Here is a 23,577-nt window from a genome sequence, read left to right on the forward strand (position 1 = left end):
GGTGCATATATCTTTTTGAAGTTAATGTTTTCCTTTTTGGGGGGTAAGTACCCAGTTAGTGAAGTTGCTGGATTACATGGTGTTTCTATTTTTAATATTTTGAAGAACTTGCATTCTGTTTTCCACAATGGCTGTACCAGTTTATATTCTCACCAGTGGTACATGGGAGTTCCCTTTTCTCCACATCCTCGCCAATACTTGTAGTTTCATGCTGTTTTGATACTAGCCATTCTGAATGGTAGAAGATGATGCCTCATTGTGGATTTTGATTTGCATTTCCCTCATGATTAGTAATGTCCAGCATTTTTTCATGTGTGTGTTGGCCCAGATGATAAAACTTAAAAAATTTTTTTTAGGCATTATATGTCCTTATCTAGTCTTTTCATTAGGTTTTTAAGAAATATCAAACATTTGTTGCATTGTATTTCTGTTCTTTATTCTTTATATTAGACATGCTGATAAACTTTGAAATTCCTTAAGTAAGGTTTTTAGAGGAGAAATTAAGGACATATTAAGGGGCTCAAATAAGTCAATATTTTCCTGAGCAATATACAGTGGACGTTATATTGAGGGCAAGCTGAAACCTATCATGATGGCTAATGACAGGCTCCCTGGGCTCTGAGATTTCTGCCTTGCAGTCTTGATCAAGTTGCTTTACCTCCCTCTAGGCTTCATTCCCCATCTGTAAAATGAGATAATACTGGTATTCCATAGCACTTTTGAGGGTTAAATGAGTTAATACATGTGAAATATATAATGGGTAGCCTTATACACCGTGAGCACTCAGTAAATGTTAATTGCAAATAGAAAACCAAGAAAAAAGAATCACCACTTTAAAAGGTAAACCCTTAAAGTTTTCTAATGAATTAGTAATTAGCCACTTCTTCTTTAACCCTAAGTATCTACTTGAGTCTTCTGGATTCCTCATCTGTGATGTCCACTGGCTGATTTCTCTGATAATATCTGATGACTCATGTTAGTTTGGGAATCAGTTACTGTTCTGAGTCTCAAACTTCCTCATTCGTTAAATAGGGAAGATTGTACTGGTCTCTCCTAGGGCGACTAAGCATTTCAATAGAAGGGATATCTAGAATTTTTTTTTAAAAGATTTTATTTATTCATGAGAGACAGAGAAAGAGAGGCAGACACACAGGCAGAGGGAGAATCAGGCTCCATGCAGGGAGCCCGAGGGTAGGACTCGATCCCGGGACTCCAGGATCATGTCCTGGGTTGAAGGCGGCACAAACCACTAAACCACCCAGGCTGCCCCTAGAAAGTTTTTATTGTGTTTGACTCATTGCAAGTATGTAATAAATATAATTGGAGCCACCTATAAAATTCTATTATTTCTTTGATGGCAATGCATTCCCTGCCATTCCCATAATTTTTTGGAACAAAGGAGTTGAATCCTAACAAGACAACCCATTAAAGTCTATGTTTGAGTGGAATTCTTCATAAGAAGGCCTCTGTATATGTTTGTGCTATTTCAGACATTTCTGCAAGTTCTTGGTGTTGTTGGAGTGGCAGTGGCGGTGATTCCTTGGATCGCAATACCTCTGCTTCCCCTTGCCATCATTTTCTTCATTCTTCGGCGATATTTCTTAGCAACGTCGAGGGATGTCAAACGCTTGGAGTCTACAAGTGAGTACATAGGCTCTGAGGTTGGGATGGCTTTGTGGGCTCACTTCCATTTATGGTGTAATTAAGGAGGCCACTGAAACGGTATAAACTCTTTCTTCCAGGTATTTTCTCCAAGTTAATGTTAAATAATCAGTGGCATATTATGGCCAACGTGATTCAGTAGGGCCCTTAGGGCAAATGGAACTGGTGGCCTGACACTTGCAGCTTGTAGGGTAGCACAAGAAAGGACAAAGGATGTCCATCTGTGCAATAAAGCTCCAGTGGAATGTGAGCACTGTGGAGAGGGGGCCAATTTCTTTTTCACGACAGACTTCCTAACATAGAGCAGGCACTCAATAAATGTTTCTAAAGAAATATTTCATGTTCAATATTTCAAACTAATATAGAGGGAAAATATGGAACATTTCTTCCATGGAAGGTTCTAGAAATGGCGAAGAAAGGAAAAGATTAGGGAAAGGAGAAGACTGTGTCCTATGTCAAAAGTGATACATTCCAAGACTATATTACTATCACATACTCAAAAAAAAGTTGTGGTTGTTTAATGTTCTGAAAAGATTAGCACTGTTATTTCAGTTTTCCTCTTTATTATCACTAGTATTTCCAGTCATGGCACCATGTTTGAAGTCGTGTTGTCCCGTCCCCGTGTCCCCAGCCCCTGCTTAGGCTATTCCTATAATTGGATCTTGAATACAATTACCTTAGGAGGACACTGGAGAGCGTACTGTTTGGTATACATTTATTGTGTTTTCTATTCAACTTTTAATTTTGGAATAATGGGAAAACATGGTTAATCATAGAGGATGAGGTAATTCAGAGCTTATCTCATTGCTGCACCATCATATTTCATTATGAATAAAACATGCTAATTATTCTCAGATTGCTATATTTTAAGAAAAAGGTTATAAAGACCTAATCATCAAAAAAGAAGATATTTGTATCAGAAATCTTAGCTATGGATAGTTAGTGTAAATTAAAAAAAAAAAAACATTTTATTTATTTATTTGAGGGAGAGCGAGCAAGCAGGAGTGGTAGGGAGAGGGGCAGAGGGAGTAGCAGGCTCCCCACTCACTAAGCAGGGTTCCTGATTTGGGGCTCAATTCCAGATCCCAGGATCATGACCTGAGCTGAGTGCAGATGCTTAATCCACTGATCCACTCCAGTGCCCCGTTATTGCCAATTAATACCATCTTAGCTTTCTGGAAACCAACCCTAGAAGAGAAACCTGTTGTGTCTCATTGTTCTTCAGTCTACCAAGTGGAAAAATACAGATCCATCAGGACACAGGAGTTTTTGTTTTGTTTTGTTTTGTTTTTGTTATTACATGTGTGTTTCTTTTTAAATAAGTTTTGTTTTGTTTTAGCTTGTGCGGTTTGGGGGAGGGAGGAGGAGGAGGAGAGAGAGAGAGCGAGCGAGCGAGAGCTCCTCACTGAATTTGAAACCCAACACAGGGCTTGATCCAATGACCCCGAGATCTTGACCTGTGCTGAAATCAAGAGTTGGATGCTTAACAGACTGCACCACCCGTTCTGATGAATAATATTTTTAAATTTATTTTATTTTAATTTATTTTAAATTTATTTATTTATTCATGAGAGACACAGAGAGGGAGACAGAGGCATAGAGAGAGGGAGAAGTCAGCTCCCCACAGGAAGCCGGATATAAGAGTTGATCCTGGATCCTGAGATCACGCCCTGAGGTGAGGGAAAACGCTCAACCCCTGAACCACCCGGGCATCCTGAATAATAAGTTTTTAAGAGGAATTTATCATAAATATTTGCATAAAGGACAATGGGTATCAATTTCACAAAAGCTATAGGATAATTTTTTAGTCCTCAGAGAACCAGCTAAGCCACTTCCTGTTCAGGTGTGTTTCCTTGGCGTGGCAGCACAGTGTAGTGCAGATGTGTGGACCATCCTGCTGATGTGATGTTACCATGGCAGGACTTGGAGGAATCCCCATTCTCGTCAGTCTCTAATGTAGACACCACGGTTTCATACCTATTGTACTGGAGGTCTCTCATGAAATTGAATCTGTCATCATCAATCTTGTTGCAAACGCATTATCTGGTTTATTAAGGTGACCTCTCGCAAGTAAGAGATTTTGCCTGGGACAAGGGCCCCTTCCCATCCATTTGGAAATGGAGAGGAGGGGACTTCCTGACTGTTTTTCCAGGAAACAACATAGGATTTTCCCAGGGCTTGATCTTGAGATTTTGAGAACATTAGCCTGGCCACTGTAGAATATTTGGAAATATTGTTGAATATTCCTGCATCCCAGTAAGCTACAACAATACATTAAATATGATATTCTTTCCTCCATGCACCCAGATAACCAAATGTTCGCGGCCGGTTGAGTAGAACTGTTGTCCTCTATTTGGCTTATCAATCTGTGCTGTAAATAACAATTCTCTTGTTTTCTCTAAGCAGTAAGTGATAGTATTTCTTGAGGCCACTACTGGACCCACCAGCAAAATAGAGGATGAAAGTGGGAATCCCCGATTGCTGTGGTTACAAGGCATAAATCTGCTTCCTCCTTGTGCTTTGAAAGGACTGTCGTAGTTCTGAGGATGATTTTCAGTTCATACTGCCTAGATGCTTCTGAAACCTCAGGCCGACCTTTAATCCACTTTAATGACAAATGTACAGTTGATGATAGTGGTTTCCCTTTGTTCCAAAAGTGAGTATAGTAGCACAGTTCAGTCATAGAGCAGTCCATAAATCCCAGATCTGTTTGATTGCATATTTCAGGCTAGCTGTCCTCATTTGGCACTGCCTGGTCTATGAGGCATCCACATTCTGTGTGTAAGGAACGGATCAACTAGTAATGTCTGCAATGCTCATCGCAGGGGATGGCTAACCATGTGCTAACTGTTGCAGACCATAGAAGCTCAAGTCAGCTGGTGTTCTCATGCCAGATTTCTAGGGACTTTGTTCAACTAAAGGTCATTGATAACCGGTCCAATAATGGATACGGCTGCTGGATATGCAGTAAGTATGATTTTGGGGTTTCCTAAATGTAAACTGCAAAGCCTGGAGAAAACTGCATTTAGTCACAGATTGGCATCTTGATTTAACCTGATTATTCCTCCTCTGAAACACTGTGGCAGTGATTGAAAAGCACAGCCTTGGGAGTAAGAGCTTGGTCAGACCCCCAGTTCTATCAGTTGGGGTTAATTCACTTCATTTTAGCCAGTGATCCTCATCTCACTGCCTACTTTGTCCTCTAATATATAATAGCCCTTGCCCTCCGAGGCCATCATGAGGATCATTTGAGTTGCTGTTTCTAAAGTTCTTCTGGCCACTTGGAAAGATGCTAGACCCTTGAAGAATTAAGAACATAACTATCAGCAGGCCTCACCTAACATATATGTTAACCTATAGCGGGGCTGTCGACTAGGTCCTAGTGGCAGTTCCCTGCCCTCTTTCTCTTGGGGAGGGTTTGCAATCCCATAGAGTCCTCAGGGCCTTGGGACACATAGCTGTCATTCTTGTGAAATGTACAGTTGCATTTGATTGTCACTTCCGGCTAATGCCATGGGTACTGTAGCCATCTACTTCAGGATAGGCAGCTGTCATTTTGAGGAAGAAGACATTGTATTGGGCAAGAGAATAATATACCAGAGGCTTAGCACTCCATTATCCTCTGTGCCAGTTAATTTTCTTTGAAAGACTCCAGTTTACTTATCCTAGCATCCTGTTCAATCCTAAGTGGGGTGTAAAGGAAACAAGATAGTTTTTACCAGGTACAGATTCCTGCTGTCCTACTGTCACTCTTGGGTCGGAGGTATAGTCAGTGATGCGTTCTCTGAGTTCCCTGGTATTCAAGGCTGGGACAATCCCTGATTTCTGAAGTCAACCCTACCCCGAAACCCTACTGGAGGAGATCAACCGCAACCTTAATCTCATGAGGGAAGCCAGTTACGATGGCCACACTGAAGCATTTCATTCAAGGACTCTACTGGAGTGAATAGCCACATATTCCTTCCTTCTCAGAAACGCTATTTGTAGTTAGACTTTTCATGTCCCTTCTTTTGCTCAAGAATTGAGAACATGGTTCTTATTCAGTTCTCTGTGCTTTCTGGAGCTGGCTTTGTGGTACTTTTTTGATTGGGTCATGGGCCTGGAACTCTCCTGAGTAAGCACCCCTTTTCCACATTGACTATGTTTTCTGGGGCCAATTTGTACATGTGCTGAGGAGTGCCAAGAAGGCCGGCCTGTTCAGAGCTTTTAGACTTTCTTATTTGGAGCACGAACTCATTCCCTAAAAGTACAAATTTAAAGGAAGCTAGAATGCATTGAAGCTAAAGGTTACCCAGTATAATCAGAGAGGATTGTGCGGATGCTAGAGCACAAATGTACAACTAGACCATCCTAACTGCCACCAAGTCACTGAAGGCTCTTTGTCTAAAGTAGATACAAGGGGAAATGTTAGGTCATGGCTAGGTTAAAAGAAGGTTTTTTCCTTAAAACAGCATTATAGGCATGTCCCTGGTCAGATGGGCCAGTCAGGAAAGAGGCCCACAGCCCAGTGCTTCCCATCTTCCATGGGAAAGCCTTCTCCTTCCCTGCTTGAAGAGCCTTGGGCTCTGAACTCTTAAAGGAGGTTCTGTGTCTCTACATTTGTACCAAGCATCCCCTCCGCAAATGCAGTATCCACACGCACAAAAGTACGGACTGCAGCCTCACACAGCCTTCGGATGCTAGGCTGAGGAGTCAGGCTCCAAAGTTATTTTGAGGTTTTCCCTGAATTGTTTTTTCCCATCATTTTATAAAACACCTGCAGCCTTTCATGAGATAAGTGATCTGCCCTCCCCTGTACACTGAGCGCTTTTACTAACATGTCTTCTCTAGCACATGTAGAGGCAACAACATGGTCACTCAGTGTTACCTGCTGATAAAGCACAAATAGTCCCTCGTTCCAGAGCAGGTCCCAGGCTCACAGCTGTGCCCCTTACAAGAGCAGCTGGTCAAGGCCCCCTGCGTGATGTGATGCCCAGCGCCTTGTAGTCCACCTCTTTACTGATATGCAGGAGCCAGACCCTGGTGCTTACAGTCCGTCAGCTCCTAGAAGAGATGGCAGGGAAATAGATGGCTGGTCATAGGACATCAGGCCCCAAACCGACATGAAATTATTCAGAACGGAATGGCAACTGGTGGTCAGGTTCTAGATGAGTGGTTGACGTTTGTGTCACACAGTGACCTCCAAACACCATGTGCCTAGTCTAGCAGGGCAGCTTCTCCCCCCAAAGCCGAGACATGGCTGCACAGGACCTGTGGGCACAAAAGCACAGTGCAATACCCAGGGTGTCCACTATCCCTGGATACTCTTGGCGCAACAGCAGGCATGGGGAGATGATTGGCTGGCTAATTACCTTACTAGTCACTCACCTGTTATATATTGAGGGATATGCTGACTTTATCCCAGCCCTTAAGTCAATAGTTGAAGGTGGAGATGGACAACCAGTCATAATTCAGTGTGGTGAGTACTCTTTGCAGAGTTAAATTCAAGAACATTACTACTCAAAAATGAGTATACCAAACAGAGTTTCCTCCCCAGAGGGCCGTGAGGGAAGAGTTATGGAAGGAGGCTCTGTCTGAGGGGAATCTAGCCAGGGTTTGAACTTGATCAAAGATAGGTTCAAGAGAAACTTCCATTTTCGAATCATTAACCTGAAGCATGTTGTGACCAGGAGGTTGAGGGTTGGCATGTGTTTTCCTTTCCAGGAGAATCATCCTTCCTTGTTCCCCAGGCAGCCTGTCGCAGAGCTCTGGCTATTCTGTGTTCTGGGCCATATGTAGCTGCAGAGCATGGCAAGCAGCTGGTTTCCCCACATTCAGCCTCACAGACATTCTGTTTCTGCTTCTCCAGGCCGGAGTCCGGTATTCTCCCATTTATCGTCCTCTCTCCAGGGGCTTTGGACCATCCGGGCATATAAAGCAGAAGAAAGGTTTCAGGAACTGTTCGATGCACATCAGGATTTGCATTCAGGTCGGTATGTTTCTAGAAATGGTTTCAAAGAATGCAATACGCTCCCTCTGTTGGCCCTGCTGGTCAGTATCTCTCTCTCTCCATCTCCCCCTAGCCCAGCCCTATACCCTTCCTTAGCATCCCCTCCCCTAGGCCATGGCTGCTCTCACAGTCTCCTGTGTGCTTGCTATTTGCCATTCCCCAGTCACAGTATCCCCCCCGCCCCATGGCTTGCCTGGTCCTTCCATTAACAAGGCCCGGGAGCTCTCTGTTCTTTTTGGGCATGGGTCAGTGGACTTTTTTTTTGAAAATGTTTTAGGCTTTGTGTACCGTATTATCTATCACAGCTCTTTCGTGTTGCTGTTATAAAAGGAACACAGGCAAAGATAGTACATCTGCAAATGGCCAAGTCTGTATTCAAATAAAACTTTACTTATGAAACAGGTGGTGGGCCATTCTTGGCGCACGGGCTGTCATTTGCCAATTCTTTTTTGCATGGCATGCAAGGTGACAGAAATTGCTGAGGAAGTCAGTTTCCTGAGGATCAGATCCGCTACTCCTTTGATATGTATTATTCTTTCAGTAAGGTTTTTTTTTGCTATGTAGAAATTGCAGTTTCTGCTAAGTTTATAAAATCCTTTCCCATCTATTCCATCTTTATCATATTTTGAAGATAAGATGGCATTTTGAAAGCTACATGTTGATACTTTTAGAAAGGTGATCTTTGAGATACTGGATCCTACAGAATAAACACTGTTTGTAGGGCCCTGTAGTAAGTATGGAAGGTGCTGGAAAGAAAGTGGGACCTGTGCTTTATGTTATTAGAGAACTTGGAACAGTAAACCACATGTGAGGAGGACAAGCTTCATGTTGAGGTCTGGCACTGTAAGAAATGAACTAATGAGTGCATTTTCCCATGTTTTTAAATTATCCTATTTCTATCTATAACTTCTGGGTTGAATTTTTCAATGCATGCTTCCCACAAAGCCACTGTGCCAGTTCCTACTCATACCATATATTGTCTTGTGTCCAAACTTAGCTTTTTGGAACCTTCAGGTTCCTTAGGTATGCAACCTTCCTGTCCATATTGTGTAGAAATCTCCTGTAGCTCAATTAAGCAAAATGCTGCCCACCATGCAAAGTAGTTAACATGGTTTTCTGAGTTTTTCATTTTTCTCATCATGTTTCACAAATCCAGAGGCATGGTTCTTGTTTCTGACTACGTCCCGATGGTTCGCTGTGCGTCTGGATGCCATCTGTGCCATGTTTGTCATTGTTGTTGCCTTTGGGTCTCTGATTCTGGCAAAAAGTAAGTACAGATGTGAATAACTATTTGTGGTATGATTACAATTTATAGCTGCGTTTACAGTTATTAAATTAAAATCTTGCCACCTTGTTTAATGCCATATACTCTCATGTTCTAATGTATTGCATTAAAGCATTTATTGGGTGTCAGGTTGGGTTTGATTCTGCAGTGTGGTCTATGAAGAGCAGTGACTTGAATCCCAAGAGTTCCTATTATCTCTGAATAAATCAAGCATCATGCCCATGTAGCAGCTAACTTTCTGTATATTCCTGGTGTAGCATCTCGTAGTTGTGAGGAGAGAAATGAGTTTTCTGTTAAGCTTTTTGTCCAGTTTAGGGCTTTAGGTTTTAACTTTAGGGCCACTCAGATCTCTTGGTAATACCTGCCTGGTATACTGGTTGAGAAAGATAGACAGGTGGAAAGAATGCTGTCTTGCCAGGTGAGTACCACATGAGCAGGTGTTGGTGTGTGTGGCATGAATTCATACTCCCTACCTTTTCCTTCGTAACAACACTGAATCACAATATTTAATAATGGAACAGTGACTATAGTAGATTAGATTCAAAAGCAGTGGCTCTTAGAACTCACTGCCTTTTTTTTAGTGGTTTACAGCCATGGTTGCTTTGGCCATGGAAAGTGAAATTAGGCAATGGGGTTCTTGGAACCATAATGCTGGGAGTCTCGATGACATTTTTTCTAACCTGTGTAATACTGTCAGGTGTGTGTCAATCCTGTTGGGATTACTAAGCTCATTTAATAGTCCTTCTGAATTGATAGTGATTTTTCTATTATATTATGGTCTCAATCATCAGATAATAAGGGTGTAATTGTTGCTATCATTATATCCAAAGTATTTAAATATTATGTAAAGTGAGAAAAGGACCTGTGCTCGGGGTTAAGAATGGGAATAACCATATTTTCCTTCTTCCTATGTTAGCTGTAGATGCCGGGCAGGTTGGCCTGGCACTGTCCTACGCCCTCACGCTCATGGGGATGTTCCAGTGGTCCATCAGGCAAAGTGCCGAAGTGGAGAATATGGTAATGTTTATCTTAACGTTCTGAGCCTTTTCAAGTCTCCCTGCTGTTAAATGGCATAAAAGCACTTCTTATGTAAAATATTAAAACTGTTATTTTTACTTCGCAGCTAACCAAGTTTTTTAGATCTTCTTCCATCTGTTTAAGGTTAACGTAAAATAAAATAGATACATCTTTTTCTCAGTCTTCTGTGTGCTATGTCAGCAGGTTTTATATTCACCACACAGTGTCTTCAAATGTAATAAATGTCTCTCTCTGTAGGAGGGACGTTCTGAAATCCTGGAGAGGATAGAAGCTAATTTCTTAGAGGCCTGTTTATTTTTGTGTCTTAATGGGTAATTCCTCATTCCTGATAAAAGAAGAATTCAGTGTTTTTGAGGTTGTTTGTTTAATAGATGTCTCCCCTTGTGCCCCTTCCCCTCCCCTGGCAAGTTAGCATGTCTTCTTTAATGTGTCAGAGCAGCTGAATTTGCTGATGACACTCCTTTCTGGTAGAAAAGTTCCCTCTTGAAATGGGTTAGTCAAAGGTATTGGGGTGGTTGTTTAGGAGACCTTAGCTAGTATGTAAATCATCTCTTCTTGGGAGTATTTGGACCTTCTCTTAAAAACAGTGGGGAAAAAAAAATCTTCCCGGCATGCTCTTCTAATAGAGTAGAAAGTGACTAATCACTAAAATGAGATTGGAGAAATGCCTGAGTGGCTCAGTGGTTGAGCGTCTGCCTTTGGCTCAGGGCATGATCCCAGCATCTGGGATCGAGTCCCACATTAGGCTCCTTGCAGAAGGCCTGCTTCTTCCTCTGCCTGTGTCTCTGCCTCTTTCTCATGAATAAATAAATAAATCTTTAGGAGAAAACAATAAAATAAATGAGATTGGATTATTTATCCAGTTCATCTCCCTTAAAATGGTTAACTCTTCTGTATTCTGGATTGTTGGCCACAAGCATTCCTTTCTTTGACAAAACCCTTCTTTTTCTTTTTAGGTGTGAAAAGTGGGAAAAAATATAAATAGAAAATCTCTCATTCTCTAAAAATTTCTAATGGTAATTCTTTTAGTTTGAATGTAATGCTGACAGAAGTAGGTATAAGGGAAAATGTTCTAGGACTGCAAACAGAGTCGTAAATCCTCAAGTCCTCATCATACTTCTCCTGTCCTTTGGGAATATTGAGACCTGACATGTCATTACCCAGCTAGTAAGAACATTTCATTGATCATCTCTTTACACCTGTGAGAGCCTCCATTCCTAATCCATGATATGTCCTATGTCTTTCAGATGATTTCAGTGGAACGAGTGATGGAATATACAGACCTTGAGAAAGAAGCCCCCTGGGAATACCAGAAACGACCTCCACCCACCTGGCCCCAGGAAGGCACGATTGTCTTTGATAATGTGAACTTCACATATAGTTTAGACGGACCTCTGGTGTTGAAGCACCTGACCGCACTCATTAAATCAAGGGAAAAGGTTTGTTCAAAGCATTTTGCTGCCTCAAAATTTCGGCAAAAGATTTAACACTGCATCTGCTTGTTGGCTTTTTGGTGAATGGGTCAGGGGGCACCTTGTGTGGATATAAATGAGATCAGGTGATCTTGTTCGTTAGTCTTCCTTGGAAACTGACCATGCAGTAGCGATGCCAACATTACTTTCCCCGTGTTGTAAGCTCCCTTGTGGTTGGTCAGCTGACCCAGGACACTAATTATTCATGCCTGAGAATTAGAAGTCAGCCCTAGCTCCTCATCACTAACGTTGTGATATCTAGTTCCTAACTATTCTTATTTCTGTGTATTTCTCAAATCCTTGTTTTCTTCCCCATGGAATCCTCTATTTACAGCCTTCTGTCACCATCCCTTTCCATAGATTTGCCCTCCTATAAAGCATATTCCCCTGTCCTCTCTCCCATAGACTGTTTTGTTTTGAAATACAGATCTGATCTTTCTGGGGCATCTTGATAGCTTCTGGTCTGTGTGTGCTGCTAGTAGAACCATAGCAAAGTCCCAAGTCAACCAACTCTGGAGCAGCATGGCCACCTCTCAGCCACCAGAGAAGAGCGTGGAATCTCTGACCCAGTCAGGGCTCAGGAGACAGTGAGGAGCCCAGAGACTCGGTCAAAATTGATGAAAGGAAACCCAAGGGGTCAGGGGATGACACATGGAGGAGACCACTGAGAGGTTTATGACCTGGACTTGCCACTGTCTAAATCCACCAGCTTGGGTCCCTCAACCCAGACCAGGGTCGTGAAACCAGGACAGTTAAGACTGTAGTAGGAAGTTCTTTCCCTGCTTACCTCTTTAACCTCGATTTCTTAATGATTTTTTTTTTTTTAATTATTTGAGAGAGAGAAAGTGAGAAAGGGAGCATGGGCAGCGGCTGAGGCAGAGATGCATATAGCCCGACTCTGGGCTGAAACCCAGAACCCTGAAATCATGACCTGAGCCCAAGGCTGATGCTTAACCAACTGATCCACCCAGGCGCCCTCACACAAACCCGTATGTGGGTATTGGGTAGCTTCTTCCAAAATATCCTCTCCTCCCTGTCCCGTTCCCATCATGGCCACACAGCCCCTCTGCCTCAAGAGGCCCATCCCTTCTGTTATCTGGCTGGTGAAAGTCTGCATTTTTTAGTCCACTCTTCATCTGCCTCTGGGAGATTCTTAATTCTTCCATAGCATCTTACATATTTTCTTAAGACAGCATTTGTAGTATGCCTATGTTCCTAGTAGCGTTATGAATGCCAGAGGTGGAAGCAACCCAAGTTGTTCATCAGTTTATGACTGGGTAAATGTATACGCCCATACAGTGGAACATTACCCAGAGGGAAGCAAATTCTGACACATGGAAAAAACTGCTGAAGGACATTATGGTAAATGAAATAAGCTTGAGGACAAAACAGGACAAATACTGTATGATTCCATTTACATGAGATTTCTGACCTCCTTGGGTAAATAGAGACAAATAGTAAAATGATGATTGCCAGGTGCCAGGAGGTGAGGTGAATGAGGATTTAGGGTTTAGTGGAGCCAGAGTTTTGAGTCTTCCAAGGCAAGGAGAATTCTGGAGACTGAGTGCACAACAGTGTGAGTGTACATAATACCATTAAATTATACAACTACGAAATGGATAGATTGGTCACTTTTAGGTTATATGCATTTTTTACCACTATTAGAAAATTAAAAGTTAAAATTTAAAAAGAAGTAGCACTTGCAGCGTGCTTTGTAATTGGGGTTCTGTATCTCACAGTACCCTGGGGCTGCTCGTTTTCATCTATGTTCCCCTGAAAATGGCATTCTTCAGAGTACGTCATGGGTGCTGAGGGCCTGTGGGCCGGAATAGTGAATGAGTGATACCCGGACGTGAGCAAATCAGTCGCAAAAACATACGTGCATCCCAGGCAGCTCTTATAAACAGCCCGTTACTGAATTGTGTCAAATACTTTATGACCTATTCCTTCCTTCTCTAACACCAACCCCTTTTGGGGATTGTAGCCATAATTTAATGAGTATTCCCTTGTGACACAAAGGAATAATTGTTCAACGCGATTCCCAGATGAAAGCCAGGGAGTCACTTTGTAAGTCACGTGACAAATGCTACTGATACCATTTTCGGCCCCTAGTGTAGTTATTGGAAGAAGGTGAGGGCACACCCGTCGAGAGGTTGTTAATCGTAACTCCTGATGAGGTTCTGTCCCCAACAGCACTGTCCGGGATGTTTGTTTACTTGCAGACCATGTGTCCATCTGACCGCACATTCTAGACATCATGCTCTTAATTTGTGCACATCTTAAATTTCCCGTGAGGCTGTATGCTGTGAATTACGAAACTGTGTAGTACAATTTAGAAATGTAGCAGGTTTGTAATATTTGATCTTAAATCCCCTGAAAACATAGGATTATCTGCAATTCCACAGTGTTAGCAGAGAAATGAATTTGGAGATAGTTAGAATAACAACAGTAACTTGGAATTTGTGTCTTCGTCAACTGACAATGTCCCCTTCTGCTCTGTTTAGTAACTAGCGATTATATCCAGGCTCTGGAATCATGCAGTGACTTGACTGCTTGTGTCGATCCCAGGTTTTATCTCCTCTGCACCCACCCCCTGCCTGTTATTTGCAGACACCTCTGCCCCCATCCTTTGGGTTTGCATATGATCCTGGTAGACTGTCCCAGACTCCTGATGGGGGAATGCACCAACACAGCAGAAGCGGTCCTTCATTCTCTTCCTTCTTTTTCCTCTGCTGTCCTGATTCCTCAAAGTTCTAGGAGCAGGAAAGTGTAATAGGTTCTAAGCAGGTTTCTAATTCATGGAAGAATTAATAAGAACAAAATAAAAAACTAAAATGAGATAAAGATAAACTAGTCTTCCTAGTTAGATTCTAAACACTAGCTGCATTTTTCATTTAGATGATTTTGTGGTTGATTTGATCATTTTAGAGAGTACTGGGCCATTTTAAAGCATTTTCCAGGTCTAGAGGTAGATTGATTTTGGTTTGTTTGTTTTTTTTTTTCCTTGCTCAGAGCTATTACTTGGATAATACATTTTTACAGATGTGTACTAGACCTTGGTATAATGTGCAAAAGTATTAGTTTCCTACATTTTCTACTTTTTTACATAATATCTTCTCAGAAACCCCTCTCCTTTCTCTCACTTCCCCTGCTGACCTCTTTATTCCTCACTGCCCAGACTGTGAGCTTCTCAGAAATGCTGACTCTTAAGCCCACCCTGTCCTCTTGTGTCTGTATTGCCTTTGAACATGCCCCCCACCCACCCTGATAAAATCCTCTCTGTCACATAGGCAGTTTTGGATGACTGTCACTCATGATTTCTAAGATATATCCTCTGATAATTTAAAATTGGGCTCATGAGTGATCCCAACCCTTATGACTGACCATGACACTCAAAATTTCTCTGTCACCACCCTATAGATTTACTTCTGTATTTTGCAAGTTATTAATTTAATAGTCTAATTTCATTCTATATGACTCCAGTTTATGCACTGTCTATATCACTGATAGAGTGTTCCTTCTGCTATATGCATCACCACCACCACCACCACCCTTCTCACAGGGGCTTTTGGTATTGTAGCAGACTGGACCCTGCTGGGGTGTGGAATCTGAAAATGCCAAGCACAGCAATAAATTTGAGGCCCTTTTAGCACTTTAGGGGATGATCAATGAGTCTCACTGCCCCAAGGAGGGCAGTAGGTCTGTGTGGCCTGTTTCCTTGTGGCTCTGTTAGCTTCAGGTTCTCTCTTCACTCTGTCTCTATGCACCCACCGGAACATGGGTATCCTTTTTGCTCAGAGAAGTTGGCTCTTTTGTTCTACCTATCTCGTTATTCTCCCCCAAATCCACATCATGCTTGCTTGCTTGCTTGCTTGCTTTTCTCTTCTTTTTTTTCCTTTTCTTTCTTATTTTTTCACATCCTGCTTTAAATGTCAGGCAGTAGCATTTGTAGAATAGGCCAGTTCCTTGATAGCCACCACACCTGTCCCCACTTTCTTCTAGCCAGCCAGAGGGACGTAATAAGGCTCCCGGTAATTCATGCATAAGGAGGCCATTGGCAGAATGTACAAGGGGCGAGTAGACATGGCTTTGAGTACCAACCTGCCCCTTGCTGGCTCTGTTAATTCAAGCAGGCTAATTTGTCTTACTAAGCCTCCCTCTGATCTTTTGACAGAAGAAAGTAATGGGTCCTCGAGAGTTGTACAGTTTCAACAAGATGTGACCCCCAGGACCATCACTGGTGCCAAGCAGATGCTCCAACAATAGTAGATGACACTATTTTGGGGTGTGACATGGCCATAACCACTTCCACTGGAGAAGTTGTTGTCTGCCATTTGCATTTGTATTTTTTTTTGCATTTTTATTTATGATTATAGTATCCGTTTGCCATGTCTGTTCTCTACGCAGCTTATACCTCAACAGCATGGCAGTCAATTTTCCATAAATTTGTCCATCATCACTTAAAGTCTCAATTCTGTACAGAATGCCTGTTTGACACAGGACACCACATGTAATAAATATAAAAGAAAGGTGAACCTCTTACAGATCCTGCAGTCCAGAAGAACAAGGAAAGTTGTATAAAATTGGCTACTGAAAAGCTAGCAGGTGGTCACAATTTTTACGAAAGTTTAGAAAATGATGATGAATGTACCTCTACTTGGTGGGAGAAGCCCACGTGTGGGAACAAGACGATCATATACAAGGAATTTGGCATTTGAGATAGACATGGTGCAATGAGTGTAGGATCTCAGCACGTGGAAATGCTTGGGAAGAGCATTCCTGGTGGTAGGATCAGCATCGGTAAAGACACAATGCTTTGATCCAGTGAATGAAGGATCAGGCACCCACAGAGCATTTGGGGAAGTGAATGACCAGATATGTAGCTCATGCTTGCTTCTGTAATCCTTACCACTTCCTTGTTATCCTAGGGAAGCTAACTTCCAGCAGTAAAGGATGGAGAGTCAGTTGGGACATTTTCTTAGGTGGGGCTTCCTGGGACAGTCTGAAAGTAACAGAGCTATCCTACAGATGATCAGTCTGAGAAGTCAGCACTCGGGACTATGGTGGGAAGAAGTGGGAAGTAGGAAGCCAGTAGCTATTGTGTACTCCTAGCAAGATGTAATGGGGAAAGTGAATCCAATGTTTGGAATCAAACTGATGTTAGGAAAACAAAGTTATAGGGGTGATTGTGTGGCTCAGTTGGCTAAGCGTCCAACTTTTGGTTTTGGGTCAGGTCATTATCTCAGGGTTCTAAGATGGAGGATCTTTGCTGAGTGTGGAGCCTGCTTATGATTCTCTCTTTGTCTACCCCTTCTCCCCCAGTGCTCATTCTTTTTTTTTTCCCCCAGTGCTCATTCTTGATTGCTCTTGCTCTTCAAAAAATAAATACATAAATATTTAAAAAAATAATAAAAGTGCTAATGCCCAGGTTGTTCAGGGAAACAGTTGGGAGTCAAAATTGGTATCCTATTTCTGAGGGGTAGTTTGGCAGTACTTAACAGCCTCCTTTGAAAATGTTTATACCTGTTTCTCAGCAATTCTACATCTAAGAATTTATTTTGAGTAATTAGAGGAGTTTGCGAAGTTTTAGCTTCAAGGATATTTAACTCAGTTTTTTATAATAGAATATTGGAATCACCCTAAATATCCACAAATGGGGGTTTGTTAAATAAGTGATCACCTATACTCTAATACCATCTGGCCCTTAAAATATTATCTTGAACTGTTAAATGAAAACTGTTTACTACAATAGGTTCATATTAATCTCATTTTCTTTAAGCTTGTATTTTTAAGAACATACACATATACATAATCCAGAAAGAAAACATATCCTCTGAAGGATCGTTTTAAATCATGATGCTGAGGTTATGACTAGTATTTATTGACTTTTTAGATTGATTTGCACTGATTATGATTAAGGAAAGTTGGTTTTGTGTTTTAAAAGGTCACGTAGCCTTGCACTCAGGTGACTCAGACTGAGTCCGCAAACATTGTGGAGGAAGAATCTTTAGGGTTTGGTGCCATGCCGGCCTGCAGAAAAGGCTGGACTTGAGGTGAACATGTTGAGCCCATGAGCCTAGGGAAAAAGTCAGGCGATGACAATGGAGAAGTTGGAAAAGGCAGCTCTTCTGAGTGGAAAAGTAGGTGTTAATTGTGTTGAGGTTGATCTCTGAAGAGAGATCCAGATATAACTATCTAACGTATTGATGTGGTTGTCAGAAACCACATGAATCAGTTGCAGTTGGGGTGATAGCACAGAAACATCCACACATTCGCAGAGACACAAGTCTTGCCTGTATCGTCATATTGTTAATTTACATTTGAGCGCACCTCAAGATACACAGAGAAACACATGAGTCATGTATATGTATGTGATAGGACCTACCCATGTTGAGAACATGACCATCTGTGAAGTATAAATTAGAGTTTACCATAAGGTATAAAATGGCTGTAAAGATTATAAAATTAGGGGTGCCTAGGTGGCTCAGTCTGGTAAGTGTCTGCCTTCGGCTCAGGTCATGATCCCAGGTCCTGGGGAGCCTGCTTCTCACTCTCCCTCTACCTACTGCTCTGCCTTCTTGTATGTGATGGCTCTTACTCTCTCACTTTCTCTCTGATAAATAAATAAAATCTCTAAAAAAAAAAGATTATAAAATTAGCCAAAGCCACTTTTCCTTACATTGATAAAATTAGGCTCTTTTTAAAAATGCTGTCAATAATTATACAGGGTAAGCTTTAAAACTTTGGAAGTGTTCAAATGAGATAATCTGTCAAGTTCTGAGCATAGAATCAGTGCTCAGAAAGTTCTCTTTTGTTGAATGCTGTTGAAAAATTTGCTGAATGAATTTACAAATGGTTGAAAACATGTCTTAAGCCCTTCTTTGGTTCCGGATAACTAGATGAGGTGATATCATATCTTGGGCAGCTCCCACCAGCGAATTTGTAGTTGGGTGTTGGGCAAGCTCTTTGGTCTTTAAGCAGAAGGGCACACGGGGCGGGGGTTGGGGGGAGCAGTTTCTGTATACAGGTTTAAATGCATGTAGCTAAAAACCTATTTTGTACAGTACAGTTTCATTCCTGACTAGCATTTTTCCTGCTTTATATTGATGCTTTGATCCTATTGTTTGTGCATTTAATTTCTCTCTACTCTGGTTCTAATAAACAGACTGATACTGGACGTGTATCTTTCCCAAGGGGGTAATTGTGCATATTAATTACTTTGTAAAATGCCTTTTGAACTGCGGAGATGAAAGGCCCCATATAAATAGCAAATAATATTTGTGTTTTTGTTGTTGTTGATGACGATCTCATTAAGGGTATTTCAGCTACTGGCTACTCTTTTTTAAGACACTGAGACTTAACATTTAAAAATTTTAAGGGACACCTGGGTGGCTCAGCTGTTGAGCGTCTGCATTCACCTCAGGATCTGATCCCAGGTCCAGGGATCTAGTCCCCCATTGGGCTCTTTGCGAGGAACCTGCTTCTCCCTCTGTGTCTCTGCCTGTCTCAATGTGTCTCTCATAAGTAAATAAAATCTTTTAAAAAAAATAAAATAAAATTTTAGGATATTTCCTTTCGAGATAGAATGTGACCAGGTATTTAATAGCCAGAAATGATGTGCTTGTTCTACCAAAGAATAATCCCTCTCCTGTGGTAGAATTGTGAGAAAATGATTACTTGTTTATGTATAACGCTAACGCTTCTGACTTGTTTATCTCTATACTATTATCTAAGAAATCCACAAAGTTTAAATACCCAAACAGAAGGAATAAACCTAATTTAAAAAGTGACTTATCAGTGGCTGAGGAGATTGCTGGGTTTTCATTGCCACTGGGCTGATTGTATAATTTTTTACTTTTCTATAGACCATTGGATCTCACCCGAGGATGGTGACCCCTCTTCCTGCCTCAATCCCCCCTCAAGGGACTCTCAAGGAATTTGTCACTGTCTGACATTTCTGGTTGCTACAGTTTGGGGGGTGCTTCTGGTATCTGGTAGGCAGAGGGTGGGATAGTGATAAACATTTTACAATGAATGTACAGGGCAGCTCTCTACAACAAAGAATTGTCTAGCCTAAAATGTCAATAGTGGCAAAGTTCAGAAACTCTTTTTAGACACATTCAATATAGAATTTCCTTAATGGGGATGCCTGGGTGGCACAGTGGTTGAGCATCTGCTTTTGGCTCAGGTCGTGATCCTGCGGTCACAGGAAGGAGTCCCACTTTGGGCTACCCTTAGGGAGTCTGCTTTTCCCTCTGCCTATGTCTCTGCCTCTCGCTGTGTGTCTCTCGATGAATAAATAAATAAAATCTTAAAAAAAAAAAAAAAGAATTAATGTGTCTTCACCAACCAGTGTGTTTCTCCTAGGTATTTTGCATATTGTTACTCTTAATCCCTCCTGGATCTCTTTACAGGTTGGCATTGTGGGAAGAACAGGGGCTGGAAAGAGTTCCCTCATCGCGGCCCTTTTTAGATTGTCAGAACCAGAAGGTAAAATTTGGATCGACAGGATCTTGACAACAGAAATTGGACTTCACGATTTAAGGAAGAAAATGTCCATCATACCCCAGGTATGTAAGTCAGGGCATTCTCACATGTTCTTTTGATAGGGGAACATAAGCTTCATTCTAATTTTACTTGGTTTTTTAAAAGAAAAATGAGGGGTTCATCCTTTCACCCCAATAGGGTATATTTTTAGCAGCAAATATTTTCATCAGATACCAGGTCTTTGTGTGTGTGTGTGTGTGTGTGTGTGACAGAGAGAGAGAGAGAGAGAGAGAGATTTCAAAACTTACCCAGAGAAATTTCTGGACTCAGTCTTCCCTGGTACTGCAGTTTTATCCACTGATAATCACATAATTCTGAAAATAAAATGATAAATATTTTATTTAGCATTTGAGAGGGTTTTAGCGAAACATGGGTTTTATATGTTTTAGTGGTAGAATTTTGCTGTAGGAAATAAAACTAACTCTTCAAATGTAATTGTCTCTAGGGAGGGCTTTCCATGAAATGGATGGGCTTTGAGCATTAGTGTTTTGGGTCAGGTCATTATGTGGCCTCTCTCATTTTGGAGAGACTTAGAATCTAGCCATTAGTAAATGATTGTGACCAGGTGGCAGTAGAGCATAGTGAGAAGAACTCAAGATAAGGAGTGCCATCTCTCTGGACCTGAGGTTTCTCTCCCTCATAAGACAGCACATAATTCCATCTCCCAGGACCCTTCTGATGGCAGGGTTAGTGCATGCGGGGTGTTTCTTGTAGCGCCAATACCTGCCTGCTCTGATGGGAGGAGGCTCTCCTTCATTTTTCTTATTCTGCTTCTTTACCGAAGTGTAGTTTTCAGGAAGCATTCTAGAGATTGTATTATGCACAGTATAAGCTCCTGTCATTCCTTGTGGCTCACTCATTGAGTCTCAGTAAAAATACAGGAAGTACTTATTAAACAAATAGTGTCCTCCAGTTTTATAGCCAAGGGTTAGCATAGACCCTGTGCCCACTGGTCTGAGGTCTGCAGCCTTGGGGTCTGGTCTTCCATTCTGCCCTCTTATTTGGCACTCACACATACTCAGCTCCAGGCGTTGCTGATTTTTCTTTTGTTGTCTTTTGTTTTTTCTTTTAATTTGGAGTTTTGTTATACTCTCCAATTATCTGCCTATGAAGGAAAGCTGAGAAACTCTCTCTCACACACACACAGAGTTTTGAGATGAAAAACATAGGGAGGGCAGCCTGGGTGGCTCAGCAGTTTAGCGCCGCCTTAAGCTCAGGGCATGATCCTGGAGACCCGGGATCGAGTCCCACGTCGGGCTCCCTGCATGGAGCCTGCTTCTCCCTCTGCCTGTGTCTCTGCCTCTCTCATGAATAAATAAATAAAATCTTAAAATTTTTAAAAAAAAACACATAGGGAACATAGGGAGTAAGACACAAAAAAGATATGTAAATGTGTTTCCTGACATGTCGATATGAAGAGCTCATAGATGCCTATTTATTAGAATGCATGTAGAATATGGCACCCAGGGATCCCTGGGTGGCGCAGTGGTTTAGCGCCTGCCTTTGGCCCAGGGCGCGATCCTGGAGATCCGGGATCGAATCCCACGTCAGGCTCCCGGTGCATGGAGCCTGCTTCTCCCTCTGCCTGTGTCTCTGCCTCTCTCTCTCTCACTGTGTGCCTATCATAAAAAAAAAAAAAAAAAAAAAAAAAAAAAGAATATGGCACCCAAATGGAAAGGAAGTGTGGAGTTGTATCTTAAGCTTGAGTATAGCTGTGGGTGCCTAACACTGGCCTCTGGAATAATTGAAATTATTCTAAGTGATTTCATCATCAAAATCAAGATAACTTCTTTCACAACCACAAAGAGATAACCCCCTCACCCCCACTTAGAGTCACTACTCTCAATAAAACCAGAAAACTCCGGGGTACCTAGCTGGTTCAGTTGAACATGTGGCTCTTGAGTCGTGAGTTTGAGTCCCACACTGGGTGTAGAGATTACTTTCAAAATCCAAAGCAAGGCAAACAACAAAAAACACCCAAATGCTGGTAAGATTGTGGAAAAATCTGAACCCCTTTTCACAGCTTGAGGGAGTGTAAAATGCAGCCACGGAGGAAAACAGAATGGAGTCTTCGCAAACAAAAATAGAATCACAGAAGAATGATCATTTTAGAATTATATCCTATTTGCAGTTCTGGATGTATACCCAACATAATTGAAAGCAGAAATGCTAATAGATACTCACAATACTATTCTCAAGAGCCAGAATGTCCTTAGGTAGATGAGTGGGTAAACAAAGTGTGGTCTGTTTGCACAATGTTCTGTTATTTAGCCTTAACAGGGAAGAAAATTGTGACATGAGCTCCAGCATAGAGGAATCTTGTGGACATTGTTAGGTGAAGTAAGCCACTCACAAAAGGACAATTAGTGTATGATTCCACTAGTATGAGTTACCCAAGTATTCAGTTTCATTGAGATAGGAAGTAGAATGATTGTCACCAGTGAGTGGCTAGAAGGGGGGGTTGGATAGCTAGTGTGTAATGGGTACAGAGTTTCAGATTGGAATAATAAAAAGTGTTCTGGAGCTGGATGGTGGCGATACCTACACATGAACTCACTTAAAAATGATTTAAGATAGTAAATTTTGAGTTTTGTGTATTTTTACCACAATTAAAAAAATCTTTAATAGCTTTCCTATCTCTAATATTTCTATGCGTTTCTTTTTTCTTTTTCCTTTTTTTTTAGTTGAAGCATGACTGCCTACAATATTACATTAGATTAGGATATATAATGCAGTGATTTCATATTTATACATCTTACGGAGTGTTCAGCACATTACATCCATTTATCATCTGTTACCCGCCCCCCATCTCTCACCTCTTAATCCCCTTCAATATTGTGTCCATTAATTTTTTTTTCAAAGATCTCCCTGTTCAGGCAAAATGGAAGGAAATTTTTAACACATTCAATCTCTGTATTTAAAGCTTCCCTGTGGCTACTAGATTCATGACTTTAGAAAATAATGAGTTGAAATTCCTAAGTTTTGTATTTTGGTTGTACCCATCTCTGAAATGGGCCAGTCGAGATTAGTTAGCAGAAATGCTGGGTGTGTCTATAAAGTACTTTCATGTCCTTGGATGAAAGGATCTAGGAACATGTCCTGAATTATTTTTAATGCTTCTTAATAAGAAATGGTTGTATGCTTGTGTACATAAAAGCACTGTATAAATAAAGAAATAACGTTAGATGATTTTTGGCTTTGCCACTAATGTTTTGGAAGCACATCTAAGCAAAGACTAAATACACCTTGACATCACCAGGTTTGGGTTCTCTTCCATAACTTCCCACCCTACTTTGGAGCATGCTGGAGGTGCATACTCCAGCGAGCGTGCTTACAAAACAGTACTAAGCTTTGTATCCATGTAGATAGTGATCACCAACCATTGTAAACACAGAGTTCTCACTTTATATGCCTTTGTCTCCAATGCGCAATATTGGTTGACGAAAAGAGAGTCTAGATAGACGGTGCAATATGTGAGGGTCCCAGGAAATCTCGCAGGAGGCAGCCAGTGGTAGAATCTTTAAGGGTGTTGACTGAGTTATCAACACGACCCTCCTTTTTATTCCTTCTCTGTCTCACGTGTG

The 23,577-nt window shown here is 41.5% G+C and overlaps 1 protein-coding gene across 1 annotated transcript in view; it reads left to right on the top strand.

Moving 5' to 3' along the window:
- Positions 1–23,577, top strand: part of ABCC4 (ATP binding cassette subfamily C member 4 (PEL blood group)) — a 247,657-nt gene that overhangs the window by 188,587 nt on the left and 35,493 nt on the right. The window contains exons 21-26 of the mRNA XM_072782615.1: positions 1,491–1,641; positions 7,511–7,630; positions 8,808–8,918; positions 9,853–9,953; positions 11,222–11,413; positions 19,861–20,016. Coding sequence (XP_072638716.1) covers positions 1,491–1,641; positions 7,511–7,630; positions 8,808–8,918; positions 9,853–9,953; positions 11,222–11,413; positions 19,861–20,016 — 831 coding nt within the window. The remainder of the gene's footprint in view (positions 1–1,490; positions 1,642–7,510; positions 7,631–8,807; positions 8,919–9,852; positions 9,954–11,221; positions 11,414–19,860; positions 20,017–23,577) is intronic.

Source organism: Canis lupus, chromosome 17 (genome assembly GCF_048164855.1).
Source record: "Canis lupus baileyi chromosome 17, mCanLup2.hap1, whole genome shotgun sequence".
Classification (NCBI taxonomy): domain Eukaryota; kingdom Metazoa; phylum Chordata; class Mammalia; order Carnivora; family Canidae; genus Canis; species Canis lupus.